The sequence below is a fragment of the Drosophila tropicalis genome, unplaced genomic scaffold (assembly GCF_018151085.1).
Source record: "Drosophila tropicalis isolate 14030-0801.00 unplaced genomic scaffold, ASM1815108v1 contig_275, whole genome shotgun sequence".
Classification (NCBI taxonomy): Eukaryota; Metazoa; Arthropoda; class Insecta; order Diptera; family Drosophilidae; genus Drosophila; species Drosophila tropicalis.
Genome location: NW_027172727.1, coordinates 736,523 through 757,212, shown reverse-complemented (window position 1 = coordinate 757,212; position 20,690 = coordinate 736,523). Strand labels below are relative to the sequence as shown.

The window sequence follows — 20,690 nt, the reverse complement described above, 5'->3', positions numbered from 1 at the left end:
GCACGATTGGTTGTGCAGTTTAGCGCTAACTTCTTCATGGCCTCTGCGTCTATTTTGAGGGTGTAATATAGGTGCACAAATTTTGTAAAGCCATTAATTTGGATGATAATACATTCTTTTAAATCACTTTAGCCACTCAATTTGCCAGTAATATCCACGTGGACAGTGTGCCAGGGAATGCTGATCCTTGGCTAGGGTATAGCTCTGCTTGACGATTCCCTTCTCTTCTGTCAGGTCCAAAATCGTCACCACGGTCAACATTACGGTGCTTTTGAAATGTGAATGCTCCAAGTTCACTCCTAGTTTGATGTAAAGACTATTCGTTGAAAGCGGTTGGCGACTTTTTCCAAGTGCGCGAGCACAACCGAAACATCTATTTTCCCTATGTTTTTGTAAACAGCGAGGCTTACGCCGTAGTTTTGCGGCTGTTCAGCGAGTTTAAAAACATTGCGGACGACGTCTCGTTAGTTCCCAGGGGTTTATTATTCCAAACTCTCTAGCCCGAGGCCCCCTTTTTTATAGGACCTGACCTGAAGACAGCTTTCAACATTTGTTGGTAAGGTTTCTTAAATGCTCAACCAGAGCTACAACTGACACAACCTGTCAATCCAACCAACTAGTGCTAGTGCTTACTCTAGGTATAGGTAGTCATTAATGGAACGAGTGGATAGTGTGGATTAATATGGGTCACAATGTACTTCCTAGGGTTATGGGATGTGTGTGTTGTCAACGTGTCTTTTAATGAGAAGGGGTATACTACCCGGAACTCATTCAGCAGTTTCAGGTATTGCGTCTCGTCTTGCTGCATCATAGGTGGTCGGTGTGCAGGGCATGGTTCTACTTGTTCTGTAGGAGTCGGCGTATCGTGGAGAAATGCGTGTGCTTACTTATATATATATATTTTTTTTTGCCAATTATAGGCAGGATCGCCATATATGTCTTTTTAATTTTGTTTAACTCGCTAACTCTTACCAGCTTTCACCCTATTGGTGCATGGTATAAAAAGTTTATTAAGTTTATTAAAGATTGTCTTGCGAAAATATCGGGACCGGATAAGTATCGTTAGACATAACCCGAAGATAAAGGTCAATAGTTATCTGGATAGATTTGGATGGAAGTTGTCTTCAGCAATAGCAAAGGGATTAGCCCTGAAAACATCCATAAAAGAATCCAACATAAATACAAGATCTAGTAATCTGTTATGCCTATTACGCACAGGAGTAAGTTAGGGACGACAGAATGAGTCCTTCTAAGAAATAATGTAGCGAGGAGGGCATGAAAGTCAAAAGCTTAACTATCTACATTAAGTCTAGAAAATCCTAAAAGACCAGAATTTGGATTAAAATTCGTTTTTTGACTCGCAAACAGATGTGAAGGAGTAAAAAAAAAAACGTTTTTTGCAGTGATGAAGCAGAAAGCAATGAAATCAGAAACTTATTATACCCTTGTAAAAAGGGTATATTAATTTTGGACAGAAGAGAGGAAGCATTTCCGACCATATAAGGTATATATATTCTTGATCAACACGACGAAACGAGTTCAAATAGCCATGTCCGTCCGTCCGTCTGGATCAACGCAAACTTCTACTAGACCGTAAGAGCTACAGAGCTGAAATTTTGCATGTAGGCTTGTATATACTGAAGGGGTTGTATATCTATATCTATATCGGACCACTATATCATAAAGCTCCCACATAAACGGCAAAGTCTCGAACAGTGGATTTTTTTTAATAACTTCGTTATTTTCTGTGCTATTGTCGTGAAATTTAATATTAGTATTAATATTAGATCGGATGACTATATTATATAGCTCCCTTAGGAACGATCGGTCGAAAACAGTGACTTTTGTCAATAACTTCGTTACTTTCGACGCGATTGCTTTAAAATTAAACATTTGTCAGTTTTATATATCTGTTAATTGCTGTGCCGAATTCGATCAAGATTGGGTGACTATATCATAAAGCTCCCATAGGCACGGCCGAAATTAGCCCCAGCCCTCTGGTTTTTCTTTTTCGTTGTCTACTCTTTTATTTCAAGATGTTCCGGAACAAAATCTTTATGGCATATATTATACGTCTTTTATTTTTCAACTTACGTGATGTTTTTTGTATGGTTTCCTGGTCCAGCTGTTAAATTTTTAACAAACGTAATATATTTTTTGAAATTCGTTGGATTAATGTGCGTTTGTATTTTCATATTATTTGCATTTTTATTGCTATTTTGAGTATTATTTGTTACGGTGTTGACATTTTTAATTCGGTGTTTTTTAGTTGTTACTTTCATTTGCTTATTACTGGCATAGCTGGAATTAACAGATCTGTAGCCATATTTTTTAATGCCACTTAAATAGGCGCTATATTCAAATACATTTTTGTCTGTTACTGATGGATCGATGTTAAAAAAAGAATGTTGTTCAAAAGTTCTCGTTATAGTATTTGGTTTATTGGTAGTGTTTCGTTTTAGACGATTAAGATCGAAATATATTTTCTTGCCTGATATGTAATACTTATGTGATTCTGTTTTTAAATTAACTTTCGGTTCGCTTTGTTGATTTTCATTTATGAAGTCATAATTTTTCATTTCGGCATATGAATAAGTGTTAGGGTTGTAATTTTTTCCATTATTGGCATTAGTCAAAGGGTTTTGTGAAATATATTTTTGGGTATTAGCACTAGCCAATTCGGCACTAAAGAATGCCCCTTTTTCATAAAAGACATCCTCATCTAATTTACCACGCACACCAGTTATGCTATTAATAGTAGCATTAATCACTAGAAAATAACAATAATTATGCAATATTTGTAATAAGATTTTACAGCCTTACACTTACCTTTACAACTGTATCCATTTCTGTTTAGCTCGTAGCCCTCAATACAGTCGCATTCATAAATACCATCATGAATCTCATAGCACAGTTGCTCACAAGGACTAGTGTGACCACAATGACCTATTAAAAGAATGAATAAATTTTTTGAATTTTGTATTGTTTTACGGGTTTAATATTAATTAAAACAGTGCAGTAACAGGGTAAAACAGATTGCAATCAGATTTTTTTAAGTTTTATAAGTTATGTCTAGAGGTAGGCAGGTGCCGAGAATAAAATAATAATTTCTATTTTGTTAGATGTCCCTTAAAGTAATTTTACAAATTCTAAAGGCGCCACTAAAAAGTTATGTTTTTTTTTTTACTTTTTCCTGGCGTGCGCCTAGTTACAACGAAGGGCAGCATCTCCTACTACAGATCAACAACGTTTCCCAGGCGCGTAAAAAACGTGTACCTTGAGACAAAAACGGCATTTGCCCAAGGTGCATCATAGGAAAGAAAGACAACAACATAAATTCATAGGATACCATGCTTCATTAAACTCTCCACATACTGCATTGTTAATCCTACTGTGGTATATCCATACCAAAAATCATTCAACTCAACTTGTAACACTTTGTTGCAAGTATAAACAATAAAATATGTACGCAATAAAACATATGTTTATAAACATAAACATAATCACATAAATATACAGCTAAATATGTTCATATGTATGTAGATGTATTTTTTTTTTTTTAATTTATTTATTAACATATAAAAAAGATCAACAAAATACAACCAGACTGACAACAGAAATCGATTATCATGGATACATAAAAAATGCCCGCCCGGCGGTACGTCCCATTGCCAGGGTTATGGCAACTTCTCTCGCTCCAGGGAGTCCTCGGTTGCTCCTTCAGGACACGTTGGGAAGTGGTCGTGGCCAAACCTATTTAGGTATTGGCGGAAGCAGCCGTGTCCGCTCAGCACCTGCGTGAGGTAAAAGCTCACCTGCCCGACACTCTTCGGAATGCCCCTGCTGGTGGCCTCTGCGGTGATCCGAACTTCGGCTGCCAAGATGTCGATGGGCACCATGCCAGCGACTAATAAGGCTGCATCCTCCGAAACAGTTCTAAAGGCGCTACAGACTCTAAGAGCACAGAGTCGATAAGTCGGACCTCCATGGCCGGTGCCCAGATCTGGGCTGCGTACAATATTTGTGATTTGACCACGCTTTTCAGCAACATGCTCCCTCTTGTGTTGAGCATGATCCTGGCGAATGCTCTACCCGATTCTGCTGCCTTCCGCTGTACCGCCGCTAGGTGTTCTCGGAAACACAATCTTGTGTCGAGCCACACTCCTAGGTAGCGAATTGCTCCAGCCGATTTTACCTCGATACCGTCGATTGTAACGCTGGCCGTTTTCACTGCTGATTAACACCGCTTCTGTCTTGTGCGCCGCTAGTACTAGGACCACCGTCCATGTAGCTGACACCTACTCGGCATGTCTAGTCGAAGGATGCCATCCATCGTACATGATGTTCCACAGAAGGGGACCCAGAACAGAGCCCTGAGGCACTACTGCCTCAGCTTCTGGCAGCATCAAGAATGCAGCCCCAATCCGCCGTGTTAAAGGCATTCTTCACATCCAGGGTGATTCACCAGGCAGTATTCCATCGCAGGCCGCCGTTGATCGCATCGCTCAGTCTGGCACTGGTTTCCGAAGTGTTGGCGACTGTTCTTTGGCGGGACATCCTTGGCTGTTGCAAGTTCTCAGTTTGCTGTCCTTTGGTGCACTTGGGGCATGCCACCACTGGTTCAGGGTCGCAATTGTTGCACCGAATGTTGATAACTGACCGCTGCAATTCTCTCAGTCTGTCTACTTTGTCTCTAAGCGCGTTCGTAATTGCTCTCTTGCCCCTCTCATTTTCTGGCTTGATGCGTTCGGCTATATCCTCTAGTAGTGGTCCCATTTCTGCCACCTCGCTCTTGCCCCTAAATTGTTGCAACTTATATTTTTTGGTTGCACCGCACTACATGCTGGTGGACTCCGCGAGTCTTCTCGCAGTCTTTTTGGCGTATAGGTTGCACCAAACAACTCATCTACTCCTACTCGCTCATGACCGAACAGAGCCTCTCTATCGCAAGCTGACTACCTGGACTGTCGGCGCAAACAAATTGAGACCATAGAACCGGCGCTGTAGCAAACGCCATTGATTGACGCCGCCCACTTGGTCCCGCCATCGAACCAGCCGATCTCAAGCCCTCCATGCTTGCAACCAGGTATTTCCCCCTGGGATTTTATGGAAGTTATGCCGCTCCCTGCTCGGCTCCACACACTTGGAAGTTTCGGTCTGTGTTCTGACAAAAGTGCCAACCACTGGTTTCAAAAATACCGAATTAATTATTAGAAATTTTCTGACAATTAATTTTTCCACAGGCCAGATTTGATCCCGGTACTTTTGCCTCCAAGGCAAAGTGCTTGTCTTGGGGCCCACAGACCGAGTTAACAGCTGGAAGGCTGAAACACAGCTTTATTCTCTGGTGACCCTAAAAGTATGCCGCACTTTTCCTGATCAATTTAAAGCTCCGCTTAAAAGCTTTACGCAGATTGGCGGAGTTGGCAGGGGGTAATATCGGGGCTTTTAAGCCCAGGTTGGCCTGTCCAGGGCACAGCTGGTACCAGCACCACGAGCTATCCAGCTGTTATTGGAAAAAAAAGAGGTTGGAGAAAAAACACAAGTGAAAACAGAAACACAAGTGTGTATATATATTAAAAACAGGAGAGGAGAGGAGAGGAGGAGTTATCGATGATGATAGGGTGTGACTACCCCACCACTACACTCGCGAGGGCGAGAAAAGGCGGGGAGAGCTACTGGCGCCCCTCACCCCCCTGATCAGACGACCACCGACGGCCCAAGTAGGTTTTAGGCGGAATCGCGACCGGGCGACAGGCGATTCAGGACAACCGCGAGTAGGCCTGCGTAGCCAACACAGTTTCACACCGTTCTCTTTAACTTTTCAGAGTAAACACGTCCCGAAAACGAGTAAAAAACCGGACCTACTGTGGAGCGACGAAACCAGCGTCGTTCAAGTCTGTGTCTGTCATATGTGATGTCATATATTGTATGTACATATGTACATTTATAAGCTCCCTTGCATATTTATAAACTCACTTGAAAAATAGTAATATTTCTAAAACTACTAACTGTAGTTCAATACGGTATATTAAGAAAATGAAGAGGAAAAAGAAACAAAAACCAGAGCGCCGGGGCTAACTTCGAACGCGTCAAAGTTTGTATACCCTTGCAACTTTTTTGGTAACTCTTTCCTTACATATTAGCCTTTAATGTGAAAGAACGTTTTATATAAAAAGGCTTATGTTTGGGAAAGAATGGCCTACAATCATAGGAAATAACGAAGATCGTTCCTTTGGGAGCTATATGATATAGTCACCCGATCTTGATCAAATTTGGCACAGTCATTAACAGATATATTAAATTAAGAAATGTTTAATTTGAAAGCTATCGCGTTAAAAGTAACGAAGTTATTTACAAAAGTCACTGTTTTCGCCCGATCGTTCCTATGGGAGCTATATTATATAGTCGCCTGATCTTGATTAAATTTGGCACAGTAGTTTATAGGCGTAATAAACTCTCTAATATTAAGTTTCACGATAATTGCACAGAAAATTGCGAAGTTATTGAGAAAAGTCACTGTTCGTGACTTTGGGGTTTGTATGGGAGCTATATGATATAGTGGTCCGATCTTTATCAAATTCGACACAGTCATTAACAGATATATGAAATTAAGAAATGTTTAATTTGAAAACAATCACGTTAAAAGTAACGAAGTTATTTACAAAAGTCACTGTTTTCGCCCGATCGTTCCTATGGGAGCTATATGATATAGTCACCCGATCTTTATCAAACTTGGCACAGTCATTAACAAATATACTAAACTAACAAATGTTTAATTTGAAAGCAATCGCGGTAAAAGCAAAGAAGTTATTTCCAAAAGTCACTGTTTTCGACCGATCTTTCCTATGGGAGCTATATGATATAGTCATCCGATCTTGATCAAATTTGTCGTTTATAAGCGTAATAAACTCTCTAATATTAAGTTTCACGATAATAACATAGAAAATAACAAAGTTATTGAGAAAAGTCACTGTTCGTGACTTTGGGTTTTGTATGGGAGCTATATGATATAGTGGTCCGATCCTGTTGAGTCCGAGATATACAACCCCTGCAGTATATACAATCCTACGTGCAAAATTTTAGCTCTGTAGCTCTTACAGTCTAGGAGGAGTTTACGTTGATCCAGACGGACGGACGGACGGACGGACGGATATGGCTAGTTGAACTCGTCTCGTCGTGCCGATCAAGAATATATATACTTTGTATGGTCGGAGATGCTTCGTTCTATGCGTTGCACACTTCTGACCAAAATTAATATACCTATACACTTAAGCTAAGTCTTAATGTTGCATATTTATAAAGTCACTGTTCTTATTTTTACTGTAGCTTAAGATTAACTGAAAAAAAAAACAATTTTAATTAACAAATAACATCGCCTCGGGAGCCAATAACCTTTTCTATGCGCCCTTGCATACTTCCAATAAGGTTAGCTACCAAACCGTCATCAATTTTCGCCCACTCATCGAAAAGAGCATCCTTAAGATGACTTAAAGTTGATAACTGGCGATTTTCGGCATATACTCTCTGTGTGAGTATCGCCCAACGATTCTCCATGGGACTTAGATCGGGAGAACAGGCAGGCCACTCTAAAACTTTGAACATGGAAAACCATGCTTTAGTCTCCCGACTGACATGGACTCTCGCGTTGTCCTGCTGAAAAGTATGTCGTGCATAGCCATTTTCATCTAAAAATGGTACCAGACTACTTTCCAAAGTACAGATGTAATCAACGCTTTTCATTCGTGATGATACTACTTCTAATGAAAGGACACCACTTATGGAAAATCCCCCCACACCATAATGCTTCCACCACCAAAATTTCTCTTGGCACATTGAAGTGGTTTCTTCCGAATATCATGTCAATAGCTTCGAAAAAGATCTGGACCATCCAAATTCCTTTTTTTTTTCGTCAGAAAAAACATTTAAAAAAGAACTGCTTAAAAACTGTCGAGTTTAAAATATCCTTGATTGGGGGTTACCTCATTCCATATTGCCTAATGCAAAAGTTAATCTGGCAGTCTTATGACGTGCCAATAGATTGGCGACTTACTTCATTTCTTCATACCGGAGTATTCCCGAACGTTTAAGAGTCCGGGAAATCGTGGAAAGCGATAAATTAAGGCCATTTGTCGAACGCAAACGTGATAGTGACATTGAATATTTGCTGGCGTTTCGCACAACTTGCCTTTCCTCTCGCTTGTTGAGATGCCTTTTACGTCCTGTTCTCTTTATAGAGCCATACGAAGATGGATTGTTTAAAAAGTTTCGGACAACGGATAGACTTCGCCCAATTTGACGAGCAATACCTCGACCACTGACACCACTATCGCCTAAGGCTAAAATCTTGCCCTTTTCAATATCACTTAGAGATTGTCCACGAGGCATTTGCGCAAATTTATGGTTTTCTTAATTAATTCGTCCAAACTCCGCCAAATCTAATCTCAAACTGCATCAGAAAGCTCTAATTCTAAAGGTGACTTTATAAATATGCAACAGTAAAAACTCGCGACCATTCGATAAACAAAGTACCGTTAGTTTGAATTAAGCCAATTGTTTTTGTATTATTTTTGTTTCTTTTTACTCTTCATTTTCTTAATACACCGTATTAAACTACAGTTAGTAGTTTTGGAAATATTGCTATTTTTCAAGTGACTTTATAAATATGCATGGAAGCTTATATGCACATACATATATTCATATGATCAGCAATGCACAGGCGTAACATTAGCTAGGGCCAAGTCAGCGTGTGAACGCTGACCAAGCACTTTGATGCAAGTGCCCTAAATAATATGTATGTATGTACTGCCACTCTCCCTCTCTTTTGTAGCTGTCGCCTAAGTCGCAGCATTAGAATATCTATGTAACAATAGGTTAAGCCAATGAATATTTTTGGAACAAAAATCAATCTGAATAAGACCACAAAACTGAACTGACGTGTTCATTCATTTAATATTCATATCAGTGGAACCCGGTCATTACATGGCGACCGTGAGAATAGGCCAAGATAAGGCCTAAGGACATCGAAGGACCCGGGACTAAGGACATCGAAGGACCAAGGAGAGAAAATTTTGTGTACGTATGTGTGTGTATAAAAAAAAAAAAAAAAAATAAATAAAAATATATAAGCACGAAAATGAGAAACGGTAACGATCGAAAACTACTTTCAAAGAGTTACCAGACGGAACCCTGGCGTAAGAGAAAACATAATTGAGGTGTTTAGAAGTGAACAAAGTCACACCCTCAAAGCTCGCTAACTCTAGTGCAGATAAGAACATTATATTTAGAACAAACTGGAGAAAGATTCCCAGTTAAAGGAGACACAAGAATGCAAATGTACTTCTTATTTAGTGTACCAAACATATGCTGCTACACAAATGCAGCAGGTACTTTCCATTTCTACTTGATGGAATAAAAAACAAAAAAAAAAATTTAAAAAAATCAAATAAAGACAAACATAATCAAGAAAAAAAAGAACACACACACACATACATACAAAAATATAAATTAACAATTGAAAAAAAAGGCACGTACTGATGAATAGCACCGAACCGTCACATCCATCGGATTTGCTGACGGCTGTACCTACCGTACAAAGGGACGCACCCCTCCTCGAAGAGGTATTAGAGGTGTGTCAAAACGAGGGACCACGCCCACTCATGATAGCTGAGTACCGGGCTCGCCAAGAGAAGAAAAGAGAAGACCCCAAAAGGAAGTCGAGAGGAGGGAAATACGCCAGGCTAAGGCGTGAGAGGAAGCTCCTCCAGGACCTCCTCCACATAGGACTTGACGACAAAGACCGACAGTACTACACAAAGTGCCTAATGAACAACACGGCCCAACTTCGCCAAACAGCGATGACACGCAATGAGTAAATAATTCTTTTGCCTCTACTTATAATTGAAATTTTATTTAAATATTAAGATAATATAAACATGTACGAGCTTGCACTTGTTGCACAGTACAATTACTAACCAACCATTGATAGGCTATTAATAAAAAACATGCGTAGGCATAGATTTAATTAAACCATTGTTCAAGTTGTAAGCCTACGCATGGTACTCTTCTATCTTTCCACGTCTCTGGCTCACTGTGCAAAATAATATTGAGATTGAGATAATTTTTCTCTCTTTTAAAATTTTTGAGTTATATTATAATAAAAAAAAAAAACAAATATGTAACAAATGAATCCAAAAAAATTTGTTTTCTCTATCAAACCAATAGAAAACAGGTCTAAACGACCAAGAAAACAAAATTTTTTGCTAGAAAGATGGGTTCTCAAGAATCCAAAATAGACCACCCAACGACTAATGTCATTAACAGCGTTAAAATAGTAGATCACAAGGAAAATTTAGAAGAAATGGGGATATTGTTGTTAGCTATCCTAATATTAGTAGACTTAAATCTGGCTTTGAAATTATATGCAATGCATAATAAGATAATTAAGAAAAAATATCAGAGTAGAGCAGATGGACCTAAATACAGTATAAAAATTTTTTTTTTTTTTTTTTTTTTTTTTATTTTTTTTTTTTTTTTTTTTTTTTTTTTTTTTTTTTTTTTTTTTTTTTTTTTAATAAAAATAATTTAAATTTTTTTTTTTTTTTTTTTTTTTTTTTTTTTTTTTTTTTTCTTTTTTTCCCCACACACCCCCACCCCCCATAAATTTTTTTTTTTTTTTTTTTTTTTTTTTTTTTTTTTTTTTTTTTTTTTTTTTTTTTTTTTTTTTTTGGGGGGGGGGGGGGGGGGGGGGGGGGGGGGGCATTTTTTTTTTTTTTTTTTTTTTTTTTTTTTTTTTTTTTTTTTTTTTTTTTTTTTTTTTTTTTTTTTTTTTTTTTTTTTTTTTTTTTTTTTTTTTTTTTTTTTTTTTTTTTTTTTTTTTTTTTTTTTTTTTTTTTTTTTTTTTTTTTTTTTTTTTTTTTTTTTTTTATTTTTTTTTTTTTTTTTTTTTTCTTTTCCAAAAAAAAAAAAAATTTTTTTCCTTCCTTTTTTTTTTTAGGGGGGGGGGAAGGGGCCCGCCCCGGGGGGCGGGGGGGGGGGGGGGGTTGGTTTTTTCCCTTTTTTTTCTTTTTTTTTTTAATTTTTTTTTTTTTTTTGGGGGGGGGGACCTCTTCTTTTTTTTTTTTCAACCCTCTTCCCCATTTTTTAATACCCCCTGCAAGGGAAAAAATGGGTTGACTAGAACTTAAATATTTGAACAAATACGTTTCATTTTTAGATTGGTGAAACCAATCCAAAATATAAAGAAATCAAATACTGGATTGTGAATAATAGAAAATTTAAATCAGGGATAGCCCACTTGATAGAAAGATCCATAGTAGAAACTTCCAACCGCCTAAAGCCAAAAAAATCAGAGTTCTACCCACCTGGGTACAAACTAAAGTATTTGAACAACCCTTAGAGAGACAATTGATCTCTCAGGGAAAGAAGCTAACATCGGCTATGCCGAAGTTTATATACCCTTGCAGTCCTTGGTAAGAATAATTAATTTTACATGTTCAAAATTTGTTTTCTGCAACTCAATTCGTCAATATACAAACAAAACAATTTTACTCTCTATTTTAACAATTTGTTCTTCTTCCCTCACTCCCAAAGCAAAGCAACGCACGCATACACATACACTTTATGTAGCGTTGCGTGTGTGTGTGTATGCATCTACTCTGTTGATGACAAAAGACGTAGTAGACAGCAAGCAGCGCTGCCGGCAGAGCTGGGAGCAGAGCCGATTATTATATTGACTGTAACTTGTGTTATATTTATCCGATCACATTCAAATTTTGGGATCTGTGGTTTTATATCCAATATTATCACATACATATGTAAATTTCATAGCATACCCGATTTTTATGAAAATTTTACTTCTAGTTCTTCTAGAGCTATATGATATACTGGTCCGATCCTGATGGTTTTCATACTTTATTTTTGCCGGGTAATAAAAACACCCGAAAAAAAATTTCAGCCCGATAGCTCGTAAGACGGCTGAGTAAGACGCGTACGCACAGACGGACGGACGAAGACGGACGGACAGACGGACATGGCTATATCAACTCAGCTTCTCATGCTGATCAAGAATATATATACTTTTTGGGGTCGGAAACGTCTCCTTCTGTGCGTTACAAACATCTGATCAATTTTATAATACCCTCTGCAAGGGTATAAAAAAAGAGTGTACATTTTTTTAACAAAATATGATTAATTGGGATGACATAATAAGAGAAGCTAGAATACATGCGCAAGAATTAAATAAATCTTGTAAGTGCCTCTCGCAGAATAGGGAAACATCCCAAAGTACAATAGAAAAACACTCGATAATAATAATAGAGTTAATAGAACACTAAGGTAAACTAACTGCGGGACGAAAAACATCCGCAAATGCATTCTATAATGACTGCAAACAAAAGGCAAAATCCGTATTAAAAAGATATAATATTAAATATAAACAAACAATTGTTTTGGAAATTTTAATATCATTGGAAGACATAACCCAGTTAACAGCTGAAGAAGAGATAGATTAAGAACAACCATCAGTGAGTATAGATCAAACAAAAATAACCTTTAATAAACCAGTCATTTCGCCAAGAAACGCAAAAATGACTCAAACTGTCACTGATTTTTTAAAGATGGCTTCAAACCTTATCCCACAGTTTGATGGCAGAAGAGAAAATCTTCAAAGCTTCATGGACCCATTGAATTTGATAACTTCACTAAAAGGCGACCACGAGGAAACAGCAGTGTGCCTAATAAAAACAAAACTAAAAGGTCACACAAGAAATGTTACATCCTCTGAACAGACAATAGAAGATATTATTAACAGTACTGCGACAAATGTAAAAACGGAATCAGTAGCGTCAATAACGGCAAACGGCAGGTAATTCCAACCGAGGTAGTTCTAATAACGGGAATGGTAGTGTACGAGTTACCCAAAGTAATTCGGAAAACCAATAGATCCCTACAGATATTCAGAAGAAACTGTAAATGTATACACATTCAATCTTAGCCTAAGTATTTTCATCAAAGTTAAAAATGACCTGAGGGCCGGGGCTAACTTTGACCGCGTCAAAGTTTGTATACCCTTGCAACTTTTTTGGTAACTCTTTCCTTACCTATTAGCCATCAATGTGGAAGAACGTTTTATCTAAAAAGGCTTATGTTTGCGAAAGAATGGCCTACAATCATAGTAAATAACGAAGATATTGATCAAAGTCACTGTTTTCCACCGATCGTTCCTATGAGAGCTATATGATATAGTCACCCGATCTTTATCAAATTCGACACAGTCATTAACAGATATATTAAATTAAGAAATGTTTAATTTGAAAACAATCACGTTAAAAGTAACGAAGTTATTTACAAAAGTCACTGTTTTCGCCCGATCGTTCCTATGGGAGCTATATGATATAGTCACCCGATCTTGATCAAACTTGGCACAGTCATTAACAGATACACTAAACTAACAAATGTTTAATTTGAAAGCAATCGCGGTAAAAGTAACGAAGTTATTTACAAAAGTCACTGTTTTCGACCGATCGTTCATGGGTTTTGATATAACCGATCTTGATCAAATTTGGCACAGTAGTTCATAGGCGTAATAAACTCTCTAATATTAAGTTTCACGATAATAACATAGAAAATAACGAAGTTATTGAGAAAAGTCACTGTTCGTGACTTTGGGATTTGTATGGGAGCTATATGATATAGTGGTCCGATCCTGCTGAATCCGAGATATACAACGCCTGCAGTATATACAATCCTAGGTGAAAAATTTCAGTTCTGTAGCTCTTACGGTCTAGGAGGAGTTTGCGTTGATCCAGACGGACGGACGGACGGACGGACGGACATGGCTATTTGAACTCGTCTCGTCGTGCTGATCAAGAATATATATACTTTGTATGGTCGGAGATGCTTCGTTCTATGCGTTGCACACTTCTGACCAAAATTAATATACCCTTTTTGCAAGGGTATAAAAATACATACAACACATATACTTTTTTGTTAGATACAGGTGCAGAAGTGTCAATAATAATAGAAAAAACAGATACTTTTGAACATATAGATACTTCAAATACAATTGAAATATCAGGAATCGGTGAATGTTCAATTACTTCCAAAGGTCTAACCCTTATAGAACTAAGACAAAATGAATTCATAATTCCACACAACTTCCATATAGTAGACGAAAGTTTTCCAATTCCATTTGATGTAATTTTAGGACTAGATTTCTTTAAAACATACAATTGCTAATTAGATTTCAGTGAACCAAACGATTCACTAATATTAAGACCAAATAATTAAAATTTTGCAATAAATATCCCAATATTACACACTTGTGACAGCATTAGCACAATCCTACCAGCAAGATCTGAAGTAAACCGACAAATAAATATTCCAAATGAAAACTCAAACATCATCTTAAATCAAGAGGTCGAAAATGGAATATTAATTGGAAATTCGATCTCAAGCCCGAACAAAACATTTGTCCTAATTTTGAACACAACAAAAAGAGTACAATTTTTAAATCTAAATGAAGCAAGTAAGTCGACTCGCCGAACAAAACATTTGTCCTAATTTTGAACACAACAAAAAGAGTACAATTTTTAAATCTAAATGAAGCAAGTAAGTCGACTCGTCGACTTGTGTATACCATACACCAGGAGAAACAAATATTTCAAATTTCGAAAACCAAATGTATGTCTATTAAATTGTTTTTACATGTTTCATAGTATGTGCTATCTCGCTCACTCTACGAACACTCTAGCGCCGCTACTAGCCAACGGCCAATTCTGGCCTTGTGGACTGCTTTGTAAAATACGTTCATACGCATATTTTGCATGTTTCTAGTCCGATTTCAATAAAATTTGGTTGTTTTTGCATTGCGATCCCAGCTTAAGCCACGAAGTGCAAATAGAAAGAACTGCTTTTGAACGGATTCAAGTCTAATCTGGTGCGACTCATATTAAGGTGACTGTTGTGAAGAAATGCCAAAAGCTGTTGGAGTTTGAATTGAAATGTAATTTGATAGTGTTAGACTACACATAATTTAGCTATAAGAACATATGATTGTTGGTGTTGTAAGACACAGTGTTGGAAGACATTAGAAGGGCTAGTGTAGAAAGCGGTCACTTGATATCGAGCCGTGGAGAGAAAAGCGTGAGTAAAATGCGCTATTAGTTTTAAGTTAATTTAATTTGTAATATTTCTTAGGAAATACAACTTACTCACTCTCTACTCACCAACTCCTCAACAATTTGGATGAAATTGGTACCAGGGGCGCTTGGAGAGGGTCAGGAGTTATTATATGCGAAGTGGTCCACGGCGGCGTGGGTCGAGTCAACAATTTTTATTTCTTGGTCCAGTTGGATTAGCGGACCAATCCACCTTTGGACAAAGGCGAGGATGCTTCTGATGAGGCTTCGATTGATGAATTAAACGTTTATGAGAAGCACAAGGTACTTACACAAGGTACCTGCCTATTAGATTGTTGATTTGGAGGGATTTTCTGTCGGATGGTGGTAACTAGAAAAAGAGCGGCAAACACGGCGTCAGGTTTAATCGACCCGATGGTTGATGAACAAAATGTCGCTGTTATGGCGGATAGCGCTGCGGGCAGCATTAATAGGGACAATGAGGCGTTGCTGAAAAGCTCGAACGAGATGACTTTAATGTTGAGCACTATGGCAGACATCATGAAACAAATGCAGCAATTACAGTTAGAGGCGACACGTACAAACGTGATCCAAATGCAGACATTTCAGGCGGAAATGGTCAGGATGAATGAACTACAAATGCAGACAATTCAGGCTGGAATCGAGAGAACGGGCTTATTGGTTGGTAGGGCATTTGAACATCTGCAAGCTAGAGCGGCATCCCGTGGGGATGAGGTACAGTCTGAGGAAGTTCGGGCGAACTTTTATATGCCGACAGGAAGTACAGCGGCCAGCAACGACAGCGAGTTGATGGCACGAGCAGAACACCCTAGAAAGTTGTATAATCTTCCGTCTTTCAATGGTACACCGGAATCATGGCCAATGTTCAAGGAGGCATTTGATATGACAACAGTGGAGTACGGTTATAATGACCGACAGAATTTATTGCGCCTACAAAAGGCGATTGTAGGCCGGGCTAGGGAAGTAGTTGAGGGTCTACTTATCCACAGTCAGAATGTGCCTGACGTGATGGAAACTTTAATGGATCGATCGACTATGTTATATCATTAAGTCGCGAAGCGACAATCAAGGACTTGAGCGAATGGTTGCCGACAATGGCGAAAGTTGTATATGGGGCCTGTCTTACAAGGGGAACTTCAGGTATGCGAATCACCGATTTGGATGAATTTTGGATATGTTGTAGAATAAACCGTAATTTGAAGCTGTGTGAAATATTTGGGTGCACTATTCTATATTTTCCTGAAAAATCGCGTTTAAAGTTATAGCGTTTAAAGTTATAGGTAACTTATAGGTAAAACGCCGAGTGGTCTTCAAGCAGCAGGGCGGTGTAAAGGTTACTATTCCTGCCTTAAATTCAAGAAATCCTGGTAGAACCCCCGCCCGGAACTAGTTAGGTTTGGTTTTTCATTCTTTTTTTCGCATTTGTAATAAATATTTAGGCAGTTTAATAATACAAGAAAGCGGACGAAAAACTCCTCAACGCGTATTAAAGAAAATCGTGAAATTTTATCAAGAGAAGACTGCATTAAAGTCTAATTCCTGGTATAGTTCCATTTGTCATCCCTAATATTGAAGGAAATGCTCAAGTATGAATGGTTCGCTTCGAAGTTGACCGATAAGAGAGTGTTTTTCCAAAATTGTTATTTGGTTTGTTTCTTACAAATTAATTCAAAGTTGGTATATTTTTGCACAAAATCATTTTTTTAACATGTTCATAGTCATGAATAAATGTATGCATTTCATGCTTCTATGATTTATATTACAACAAAAAATGTAAAGGCAGAAATTAATTCGTCTATTTTACGTATGTAATAGTCTATTTTTCTACATTTATGTTTTTGTAAAGGCATAATTAATAAACCCATTCAAAAATCATTATTATTATCCTATTCTGCTATTAGAAAAAATAATTATATTATAAAATAAAAATGTAAAAAAAAAGAATGAAAAAACAAATCTAACTAGTTCCGGGCAGGGGTTGAACCAGGGCTTTCTCAATTTTAGGCAGGACCTCTACCCTTTACACCGCCGAGCTGCTTGAAGACCACTCGGAGTTTTCTGGCACTGCAACAGAGAGCAAAGACTCAACCCTCCTTCTGTTCAAGGTACTACCGGTACGGCTAATGCCAAGGGTAACACAGTGGAATGTTTTGCTTTCCTTGACGAAGGGTCTGCAGTTTCTCTGATAAATGAGAGCTTGGCTGCTGCGCTCCACTTAAAAGCGTTTGCAATTATATAGCTGATGCTGAAATGGATGTAAGAGATGTGAAAAATCAGCATCAAGGACAAGAGCTTGAAAGGTCAAATATGCTACTGGAGAAGACAACAAGACGTATGGACAATCGTTTTGAGACTGGATTATTATGGAAAACGGACGATTTCAACATTCCCGATAGCAAAGAAATGGTCATTAAGAGACAATTATCTTTAGAAAAGAAGTTTAACAGGGACCCTGAATACCGGAAGCAATATTGCAAACTGATGTTGCAATGAGAGCAAAAGGGATATATTCGGCTGATTCAGGAGTCAGAACAGAACATAAGCCTGGATAAGGCATAGTACCTGCCAACGCATTCTATGGAGAAAAGATGAAACTAACGAGTTTAAGGCATAAGAGATGATGGTAATGACGTTTGGAGCGAAATGCTCCGTATCTGCGCAATTTCTTAAGAATAAGAATGCATCGGAATACAAAGACTTGTTTCCACAGACGGCTGATGCTATTGTGAAGAATCATTATGTTGATGATTTCGTCCATTCATATGGCAACGAAACTGAAGCAATAAGAGTCACGGAACAGGTGATACAGATACACCGAAAGGGGGGATTTTAGCTGAAGAAATTTGTCTATAACTCTAAAGTCTGCAATGATAAGTTTGAAGAAGGTAGCGTAGATGATGTTCTGAGCCTCGATAAAGATGGGGCATTGTACAGTCAGAAGGTACTTGGTATGCATTGGTATACGGCAGAGGATAAATTTGGGTTCATACTTTCGTTTAATAAATAGATAAATCTCTGTTCTCTGATGAAAGAATTCCAACAAAATAAGAAGTACTACGGATCGTTATGTCAATCTTCGATCCCTTCGGAATATTAGTCTAGTACTCGTTGATGGCAAAACTCCTCCTTCAGTCTATTTGGAGGAAAAAGATCAATCCATACATCAAGAACAGTACATCGAATGGAAAAGATGGCTTCGTTTTGTCAATGAAATAGCTTTAATAAGGGTTCCAAGATGGTATAGCACAACTTTTAGTAATGAGTGTATAGAGTTACACATATTTGCAGATGCGAGTGAGATGGCGTATGCAGCAGTGGGCTATTGGCGAGTTGAAGATACTGAAGGATGGAAAGTGTCTTTTATAATGGGAAACAGTTCAACTGTTCTAGCATGGATCCATTCGGATCAGAGAAAGTACAAGCTGAAGTTGTTTTGTTCAGAAGTGTACAAAAAGGTTCTTATCCAAATGAGTATAGTGAGCTCGCCAGGGGTAAACTCATCGATAAGGGAAGTAGTCTTCTGAAACTAACACCGGAGATAAATAATGATGGCTTGTTACTTGTAAGCGGACGCATAGATAAAGCTTGTGCCGTTGATATGGACACTTGACGCCCAATAATTCTAACACAGGGGAGCCACGTGACGAAACTGCTAATCACACATTATCACAACAAATGGAAGCATCAAAATGAAAATACGATCATCGCTGAAATACGTCGGAAGTTTTAGATTCCTTACCTACGTCAAGAGGTACGCCGAACGTCACGAACATGCTTAATATGCCGTATGGAGAGAGCTCGCCCAGCACCACCCTTGATGGGACAACTGCCCTCGGACAGAGTGACTCCCTTTGTTCGTTCATTTTCTTACACTGGAATTGACTACATGGGTCCGTTTGCAGTGGTTAGGGGAAGAGGAACAGAGAAGCGATGGATATGCATTTTTACTTGTTTGACTGTACGCGCCATACACTTGGAATTGGCTAGGGACTTGACGGCCGACACTTGCCTTAAAGTCATTTATAACTTCATGAGGCGGCGTGGAGTCCCAATAAGAATCAGGTCTGATAACGGGACAAACCTAGTGGGAGCTGAGCGAATATTGAGACAAGAATTGTATTAGAAAGTAGCTGCCGGGCTCGCAAGCGAAAAAATCGAGTGGCTTTTTAACTGCCCATTGAATCCACATGCAGGCGGATGTTGGGAACGTTTAGTTCGAAGTGTAAAACGAGCTATGGGACACGCGCTACTACAAGGAAATTTAAAAGAGGATACCCTCTACAACTTGATGTTCGAAGCTGAAAATATTGTTAATTCACGGCCTTTGACGCACATTGCCATAGATAGTCCGACAGGGGATCCTATAACTCCGAATAACTTTCTTTTAGGTACAGCCAACTCCACTCAGACTCCGCATCCGCAAGAAGAGGATTATCACCCTACCATGAAGGATTTGCGGATTAAGCAACAGATGACTCATTTGTTTTGGCGCAAGTGGGTAAACGAATACCTGCCCGATTTGTGTCGCCGCACCAAGCGGTATCATTCGGTACAGCTGCTAGCTTTGGGAGATATCGTCCTTATTTGCGACAGCGCACAGCATTGAGTTAACTGGCAGAAGGGCAGAATCATCGAGGTGACCACCGGACGAGATAGCCAAGTACGATCTGCGAAAGTAAAGACCAGCACTGGAGAGTTTCGTCGACCGGCATGCATGTTAGCCAAACTGGATTTTGGTGGATCTAAGATGGATTAGATTCACGGTGGCGGGGATGTTGTGAAGAAATCCCAAAAGCTGTTAGAGCTTGAATTGAAATGCAATTTGATAGTGTTAGGACTACACATAATTTAGCTATAAGAACATATGATTGTTAGTGTTGTAAGACACAGTGATGGAAGACACTAGAAGGGCTAGTGTAGAAAGCGGTCACTTGATATCGAGCCGTGGAGAGAAAAGCGTGAGTAAAATGCGCTATCAGTTTTAAGTTCTCTCTACTCACCAACTCCTTAACAATTTGAATGAAATTGGTACCAGGGGCGCTTGGAGAGGGTCAGGAGTTATTACACTGTGCAAAACCAAAAATCAAACCGCACCGGACCTTTTTTTCTGAAAGTTCATGTATTGAATAGGAAAATCCTATTTGGGTTTTTCAAAGTTAGCTCGTTTTTTTTTTTTTAGCGAGTTCTAATTTTTCATTTTGGGGTAATTTTTTTGGGGGTAATTTTTTTTTAATTTATAACTATTTTTTGATAGAATTATATCAAGATTAATTTAAAACAACAAATTTATTTTTAAATATGGAAAATTAGAAACGAGTTCTTTTTGGTTGTGTTTCATTTCCTTTATCAAGATCAAAGTAATCCGATTCGCCACTAGCCAACGGCCAATTCTGCCCTTAGTAAAATACGTTCATACGCATATTTTGCATGTTTCTAGTCCGATTCAATAAAATTTGGTAGTTTGGTAAAAATATATAAGATTAATTGGTCTGCAGAATTTAGTTGCGATAGTCAAAAAATTGTAGTTGG

At 38.3% G+C, this 20,690-nt stretch overlaps 1 protein-coding gene across 3 annotated transcripts in view; it reads right to left on the bottom strand.

Moving 5' to 3' along the window:
- SP2353 (EGF like, fibronectin type III and laminin G domains protein pikachurin) overlaps positions 1–20,690 on the bottom strand; it is a 360,244-nt gene that overhangs the window by 243,247 nt on the left and 96,307 nt on the right. For all 3 annotated transcript variants that reach the window (XM_068283968.1, XM_068283967.1, XM_068283966.1), the window contains 2 exons: positions 2,830–2,946; positions 2,095–2,770 (listed from right to left, as the gene is read on the bottom strand). In XM_068283968.1, coding sequence (XP_068140069.1) covers positions 2,095–2,770; positions 2,830–2,946 — 793 coding nt within the window. The remainder of the gene's footprint in view (positions 1–2,094; positions 2,771–2,829; positions 2,947–20,690) is intronic.